Source organism: Ipomoea nil, unplaced genomic scaffold (genome assembly GCF_001879475.1).
Source record: "Ipomoea nil cultivar Tokyo-kokei standard unplaced genomic scaffold, Asagao_1.1 scaffold2149, whole genome shotgun sequence".
NCBI classification, from domain to species: Eukaryota; Viridiplantae; Streptophyta; class Magnoliopsida; order Solanales; family Convolvulaceae; genus Ipomoea; species Ipomoea nil.
In genome coordinates, this window is record NW_017618577.1 from 1,012,353 (window position 1) to 1,020,542 (window position 8,190).

The following is an 8,190-nucleotide window of genomic DNA, read 5'->3' on the forward strand; positions in this document are numbered from 1 at the left end:
ACTACTTATTCCCTTTCAATTCCCATGTATACCAAACATTGGAATTGAAATTCCCAGTAATTCTATTCCTGTAAACCAAACACTGGAATTTAAATTCCCACTTTATTCACAGTAATTTATTTCCCATGGAATTGCAATTCCTTTCCCACTTAATTCCCACTCTCCAACCAAACACTCTGTAAATATTGAAGTTTGCAAAGTGAAATTGATGATAATTATAAAAATACCATTGCATTTTTTTTTTGTTGTTGTTGTTAAAATCTAATAATAACTGCCAAATTTTTACAAATGTAAAATTAGGATTAGTTCTTAATTTCTTATTTCTTATTTCTCTCCCTCACAGGATCCACAGGCCTATATATAGTTTAGAACATAATTTAGACCAAACCCGAGGGCTATACTGGAAATAAACGCCTTAAAACTCCGATGGGCAAAGCTCTGTAATTCCGGTTCTTCTTCTATTGTATTGCTTTACGGTGAATTTCTCACCGCCCAACCCTACCCGCCATAACACAGCATCCTCAGCTTCCCCCTTATGTTGGCCGCTTCTTTACTGAACAACACTGGATTTCGAATTCTTCGAAGCTGCCTCGTTGCTCTTCCCCAATTTCCTTGCGCTTCCTCTACACCATCCTCTCTGCTATCTGGCTTTCGTGCATTAACTTCAATGGATTCATACAAAAATTCACCCTCTTCTTCTTTCTCTGCTTTTGCACATTCAAATCGCAGGTAACTTCAATCACAATTTTATGTAAACGCATGCATTTTCTGTTTTTTATTATATTATTTGAATTTACAGCAGCGGTGGTAGAGGAAGAGGATTGGATACAAAGGATAAGAGGGAAAGGTCGAGAGGTAGAGGTGGAGGTGGTGGCTCTGGAAAAGATAAAATTGATGCTCTTGGTCGATTATTGTATGCTCTATTCTTACCTTTTGCATGCTATGTATATAAGCATATTAGTAGTTTTTTGCACTAATAATGTTGATCCACAACTTTTCGCCCCTATAAAGGTGAATTTTTCTGGTGAAAAATTGTCCTAAGATTTCACCGGAAGGACCATTTGTGCTAAGAAATTGATACTCGTGCACCAATTATGCAAGTTTTGAAAGTTGTAGATCAACATTGTTAGTGTCACAATACTCGTGAGACCAAAAGTGCGAAAAACTCCTATGTATATCTTCGAAAAAGTATTTGAAGTGCTGATGATAATGATAGTAGGACTGATTTACTCTTAAAACTGTCCACTGGAACTGGTCATTGTCTTCAATGAGAAGTCAGTGGAAATTAGCTTTTAAAAAATGAACCAAAAAGAACATAAAAGATTTAGTCTGGATCTAACTCAAGCAATTTTAGATTGTTTGGCATGAAACTTTTCTAAAGGGGATTAGGGTATGGAACAAGTTAGAAGTTGTATTCCACATTTTCCAAGGGGAAGGGAGGTGAAAGATTAAAAAATTATACTCTTTGCTTGTATACCAGCATTGAAATTTCTCAGGTTCTGTCTAAAATGCTTTACATTCATAATCTTTGTCAAGGTTGTATTTGCTTGGATTCCAAAGATTGGAAGTGGATAATCTGTAAAGGACCACTATGTTTGAACACATTCTCTTTTCTTTGCACTTAAGCACCTAAGTACTTGCTAATCAACACAAGCAGGTTGCCAACATCTTAATTTGTTTGTTTGTTGGCAATTATCTCAGAACACGAATTTTGCGTCATATGACTTTCGAGCTAAATTTAAATATGAGGAGTGATGGATTTGTCAAGGTCCAAGATCTATTGAAACTAGATTTAAAAACGTTTGCCAATATACCATTGAGGTTGCACACAGTTGACGATATCAAAGAGGTTAGTTCTAGAATCAGTTTCTCCATTTATTGTTGTCTATTGTTTTTGTATAAAACCCATGGAGTGATATGCAAAGATTAATTTGCTTGGTTTTTGTGTGTGTGTGTGTGTGTGTGTGTGTGTGTGTGAATAACTTCTATCACGGACTCTAATCCATTTTTACATTTTGAAAAATTCTATTCTTTTTCATTTACTGGCAATGATATGTGACTAAGTAGTTGACAGTTTTATTGAAAATATAACACTAATGCAATTCTAGCACAAAAAGTTTCATAATTGCACTTTTTTTTTTTTCTCCTTTGTCGCATTTACTATGAAATATTTTGTTCAGAGCCTTGTTGGTTTTGGCTTTAATTTTTGCAAAATAATTGAAACTTCTTTTTGCTCTTTGTATGTTTTAGGCAGTCAGGAAGGACAACAAGCAAAGGTTTAGCTTGTTGGAGGAAAACGGAGAGCTTTGGGTACGTGCAAACCAAGGGCACACAGTTGCGGTAATCAATCTGTCAAAAGAGTTAGTATTATGTATATAGTAGTTTCTGATAGAACAAGCTGTCTTCATTCTGTTGGACCTATTCACTCTACCAGAAAATGGTCAACAATTAAAAACAATTAAAGCCTTAAAGGTATTGTTGGATACTGCTAACACATTGGCAATGTTTAAAACTTTTACCACAGTTCTCAACATGTTGGGAAATTGTTGTTTGCCATTACATTCCCATTCTACTTCATAAGTTCACAGTATCTATTTTACTCCAATGAATATATAAAAATGATGGTGGTGTCAGTAATTATGGGTATATGCAATTTTAAATTTTTATTCCCTCTGGTGTGCATTCGAATTAATGTTTTATGCAAGATTGAGTTACCCTTCTCTGCTGGAATGACATGTAATAGACGGTTGAAACTGAAAGCTTGTTGAAACCAATCCTTTCAGCTGAAGAAGTTCCAGGTAAAGATATGTTTGCAATGTGCTAGGATTTAGGAAGCTTCACTCTCTTATGCTGTATAGTAGTCCATTTTTATTATGGTTGTTTGTGTGTATGGTGCAGTGTGTGTCCATGGGACCTACAAGAAGAATTTGGAACTGATTTTGGAGCAAGGCCTCAAACGCATGAAAAGGTTACATGTTCACTTCTCACGTGGCTTACCAACAGATGGTGAAGTAATTAGTGGTAAGATGATAGGATCTTTAAAACTTTAAAACTTTAAGGTTATAAATCATGTTCATGATACAGGTGATGGGGGCATTGATTCTTTGGGCCGAAAAAGATTGAGAAAAAGTATAGAACATATATTAACTTGTAAAGACTCATGAGTGTTTAAAAACAAAATCATGTTCATGATACAGGCTGAAAATTTTGTAGTAAAGAAGACAGTACTTGGTGAAAGGTTTTAACTTATAAGAAGCCTTGATTTGAAGTTTGCCTTAGCAATTCTTAAATTGTGACCACCCACCTATTTACACTTGTTTCCTAATGTTTTCTAGTATGTACTTTTCTCAAGTGTCATCCTTCTTGACTTCTATGGGGCAGCTACCTTAATGGTGTTAAATTAGGTGTGACTATATTCTCAATGGTGAGAGCCATGTTTCTTATTCTTGCAGGAATGAGGCGAGATGTCAATATCCTAATCTTTCTGGATGTCAAAAAAGCTCTAGAAGGTAATTTTGTATTACTACAAACTACGCAATTAAGGTTGGATCACTTGGCAATCCTACGAATCTAATGCCTTGTTATGATTTCTCTCGTTTTTTTTACTTCAGAAGGAATGAAGCTTTACATCTCTGATAATAAGGTCATATTGACAGAGGGTTTTGATGGTGTAGTGCCAGTGAAGTACTTCAAGAAAATTGAATCATGGCCAGATAGAAAATCCATCTCATTTCCAGTTGATTAACCTTGGATTCCTCCATTTTTTTTTTGAATTTTTATCTTTTACTGTTTATTGAAGTTGAGACATTCAATCAAGAGTCACAAGTTTAGACAACTATAGTAAAAGGTCTTTGACATATGTTTTGAACCATGATGTTTGTCATACTTTAAAAGCCTGCCTTGTATACTGCTTTAGACCAATTACATAAACAATATAGAAGAAATGTTGAGTTTGGTAACTGGCATTTTCAAGACAACAAAGGATTAACTACATAATGTAAAAACTGAGCTATGGGTAATCAACAATCAGAATAAACATTCATCGGTATAATCCTAACCAAGATGACTAAGGATACAAACTTGTAATCACAAAGTCACGAGTTCAAATCTTAACTTTCTTGGTTTGAGTTGGTCAGTTATAGACAACTTAGGTTGGTTTACTTCTTTATTGTCATTTGTTGGCTAAGGTCACAAGGCGAGATTTACTCCGTGCACGAGATTTACCCCGTGCATATCTTCAGGTAGTGACTGTGAGTTTTTCTCGACACTTTCACAAAAAATGAAAATAGTAAACATTCATCAAGTCTCAAAAACCCTATCTTAAGGAAGCTACTCAATCAAGGTGTGGATTTTCTTCGTCACCTACCCCACCCAAAAAAAAAAAAAAAAAAAAGTAAACATTCGTCAAGTCTCAGAAACCCTATCTTAGGGAAGTTACTCAATCAAGGTGCGGGTTTTCCTCGTCACCTCCCCCACAAAATTATTATTATTATTTTTTTTTAAAAAGTAAACATTCATCAAATCTCAAAAACCCTGTCTCAGGGAAGCAGCTAATCAATCAAGGTGATATGATACACAGATCCATATAATCACAAAACTGAATTGGGAAGTCACAATACTACACAATATCCTGGAGAAAAAACCAAAACTTAAAAACAACAGGACATTTTTCAGAAGCCAGTCTTAATTTCAGCCATATACAAATCATATTTTCTCCATCTCTTGATATTTATTTTTACATTCTACCAAAAACTAAAGTTTAATAAATACTTACAAAAAGAAAAAGAAGTATTATAGGCACAAACAAAAAAAATGATATGCATATACTCCTTTCTGTTTCTGCAAACTTCAGTTACACATCGGATCAAATTCCATCTAAGATTCTCTCCTAAAATAGTCACATTCATTCCAAAACAATCAACTTTAGCAGAAACATTAGGAAATCAAAGTAATCTTCGGTTACCAAATCCATAAATTCTTGCACATCTACTGAGATTGACCAGATAGGTTGAAATATCAGAAAGATAAAAAAAAAAAAAAAGAGTAGTTTTGGCAATAATAAGATGGAATAACAAACATCATGGTACAGAAAAGGTGGATTACAAGCATAAGAACAAAAGATGCACTCCATGCTAAGAATAGCAATCAAAACAATTCATGTGAAAGGCAAGAAAAGGTGGATTACAAGCATAAGAACAAAAGATGCACTCCATGCTAAGAATAGCAATCAAAACAATTCATGTGAAAGGCAACAATTATTGTACTATATAATATGCCTCTTTATTTGAGTTTGACAATGATTACACATGTTTAAGGAGTTAAAAATAAAATAAAATTGTACAATGAATTAAGCTACAACACTTACACTCACAGAGTACTAAAACAGATGAGATGCCCCCCCAAGCAAACATAAGTTTCTTCATGGTGAGAATTGAAGCACTCCTTCTATGGCAGGCACGATTAAGATAAAACGAAAAACGAGATATAGGAGCAATGAAATGGAAATGGAAATGGAATAGGCTTAAAAACAAGAATAAGAATGACAATTAAATGAGCAAAAATTGAATCTTGTCCTGCCACATACACACAATCAACGAAGAATGGTATGAATGTATGTATGTATGTATGTATATATGTATGTATCACTGGTCGCTCTTCTTTCCATCGGCATAGTAAGTAAGGTACCATCGAACGAATTTCTTTAAACCTGTCTGCAGATTGGTAGTAGGCTCATACCCGAACTCCCTCTGTGCATAGCTGATATTCGCGTGTGTATACTGCACATCCCCGTTTCTTGGAAGCTTCATTATTTTCCTCTTGGCCTTCACCTTTAGCAGCCTCTCAAGAATGCTGACAAGATCAGAAACGGGCACGGGGGACTTATTCCCGAGATTAAACACCCGCAACTGAGCAGGCCCCTTCTTCTTGCCACCACTACCAGTACTCTTCTCAGCAGTATCCAAAGCCCCCAAACACCCCTTCACTATGTCATCAATGTAGGTGAAATCCCTGGCAACAGTTCCATGATCCGGGGCCTCGAATATGGGAATCGCCTTCCCTTTCAAGATATCCTTAGTGAAAAAGAAGTAAGCCATGTCGGGTCTCCCCCAGGGTCCATAAACAGTGAAAAACCTTAATCCAGTCAAGGAAAGGCCATAGATATGGTTATAAGTATGGGCAATTTCCTCCCCGGCTTTCTTAGTGGCAGCATAGAGACTAGCAGGCTGGTCTGTCCTATCCTCCTCTGAGAATGGGACCTTAGTGTTTAACCCATAAACAGAACTAGAAGATGCCCAGACTATAGCCGGCTGGGGATTAACCCCCTTGCAAACCTCAAGAAGACTAACAAATCCTGCAATGTTGCTATGAACATAGGAGCCCGGATTTTCCATAGCATATCGCACCCCAGCTTGAGCGGCCAAATGCATAACGTGGGTGAACTGAACAATGTCGAAAAGCTTCCTCAAAAGCTCCACATCGTTAATGTCGGCTTCCACAATGTACACCCCTGTGCGCTCTAGAAGGGCTTGCCGGGCTCTTTTCAATGAAGGGTCATAGTAATCGTTGAAATTATCAATGCCCAAGACGCCATCGCCGCGTCTCCTGAGGGCAGCGGAGACGTGGGTGCCAACGAAGCCAGCAGCCCCAGTAAGCAAAACACAGATGCCATTACTTGACCTAACCTTTGCGGAGGACCTAACCCTCTCCTCCCAGGCTGGGCCGCTGTAGGAGCTGGTCCTCAGAGACCTCCTAGAGAGATCTGAAGAAGAAGAAGAAGAATAAGAAGACGGTGATCTGAAGAAGAAAAAATAGATCAACCCCACAAAAACAAAGGACCAGAAAGTGAGCTTGGCAACGGAAGAATGGAGCCTAGACCTATTGTACTTGAACTTCCCAGGGGTTGATGGAATGCTGTCAATGTGCTTCATCTGGGACATTATATATATAACAATTATTCACAATCTTGGAGATTTGGGTGACACCCACTTCTGCCCTTTCTCTCAATCCCTGAAATTTCTGGGCAAACAACTAGGGCAAGGGGGATAGGTAAAAGAAAGAAAGAAAAATCCTATCTTTTTCTTGTGATTTCCATGGATGGAGATGAGGAAATGGAACCAAGGATGGGGGCTGGAGGGGGGTGTATGAAACTTTTGGGTGCTTTATTTGTGGGAATCTTCTGGTTTCTTGGAGGGACTGGTTAACGGTTGTTGTTGGTGGAATTCGGTGGTGGTTTTTTGCTTTGTGGGGGGCTTTTTTTTTTTTTTTCTTTTGGTTCTACAGACTAAAACACAAAGGGAAGGAATGGGTGATTGAAGAGAAAAAGAAGGGAGTGGGAGAGAGAGATTTGAGGGGTGGACTAATGGGTGGGAGAAACTAGTTTGAAGAATTTGGAATTTTTTTATAAAACTAAATAACAAAAAAATCAACATGCACAGGGATTAAGAATTGAGTCAAAACATATTTTATTATGTTGGGTAACACTTGTGTGAGATCGTTTCACGAGTCTCAATCTATAAGACAGGTTCGATATTTGATTAATAGATCAAATCTTTAATTAATGGATCGGATCTGTGACCTTATTAAACAAAGATTCCACCCGTCTCACGGATTGAGACTCGTGAGACGGTCTCACAAATGTTTTTGCCTATATTTTACGCAAATTATATCGTGCACCGCGATGCATGATCGATCATGCACCGCGCATCAAAACGACGTAGTTTTATTTAATGAAAAGAAACAGAATCTTCGCAAAAAATAACTCTGTTCTTCAGTTTGTATACACTGCAGTTTCATTTCGATATAACTACAGTTTCATTCAATATTTATACACTCAAATATGTAAAAATGTTATTTAATTTTATTTTAGAGAAAATTGTAAAAAATACCCCTCTATAATATGTCAATTATCAATATCACCCCTGAATTATGAGTGGTGTAAATGTTGTCCCTCAATTATCAAAACGGTGCACATATAGCCCCTCCCGTAACGGACATGTGGTTCCCCGTTAGTGTACGACACCGTTAAGTCGGAGTAAATATGTAATTTAGTTGTTTTTTCCTCCCTCGATTCAAAGTACCAGCGATGGACAGCGGTGGAGAATCACAAGTCCGTTACGGGAGGGGCTATATGTGCACCATTTTGATAATTGAGGGGCAACATTTACACCACTCATAATTCAGGGGTGACAT

General features: G+C 37.1%; 2 protein-coding genes across 3 annotated transcripts; one reads left to right on the plus strand and one right to left on the minus strand.

Annotated features, from left to right (window-relative positions):
• The first annotated feature begins 395 nt into the window (after window positions 1-395).
• Window positions 396-3,944, plus strand: LOC109149063 (tRNA 2'-phosphotransferase 1-like). Of its 2 annotated transcripts, none has more exons than XM_019296703.1 (8): window positions 396-729; window positions 800-913; window positions 1,702-1,849; window positions 2,251-2,340; window positions 2,744-2,798; window positions 2,899-3,021; window positions 3,453-3,509; window positions 3,612-3,944. In XM_019296703.1, exons 1-8 carry the CDS (start codon window positions 536-538, stop codon window positions 3,743-3,745), a joined length of 915 nt encoding a protein of 304 aa, XP_019152248.1. In that variant the 5' UTR covers window positions 396-535; the 3' UTR covers window positions 3,746-3,944. The 2 variants fall into 2 exon arrangements, with proteins under 2 accessions (XP_019152248.1, XP_019152249.1); XM_019296704.1 differs by having other exon boundaries at window positions 414-729; window positions 803-913.
• Window positions 3,945-5,242: 1,298 nt separating this feature from the next.
• LOC109149062 (UDP-glucuronate 4-epimerase 3-like) lies at window positions 5,243-7,390 on the minus strand. The gene has a single exon (XM_019296702.1). It carries the CDS (start codon window positions 6,936-6,938, stop codon window positions 5,643-5,645), a length of 1,296 nt encoding a protein of 431 aa, XP_019152247.1. The 5' UTR covers window positions 6,939-7,390; the 3' UTR covers window positions 5,243-5,642.
• Between the last annotated feature and the right edge of the window lie 800 nt (window positions 7,391-8,190).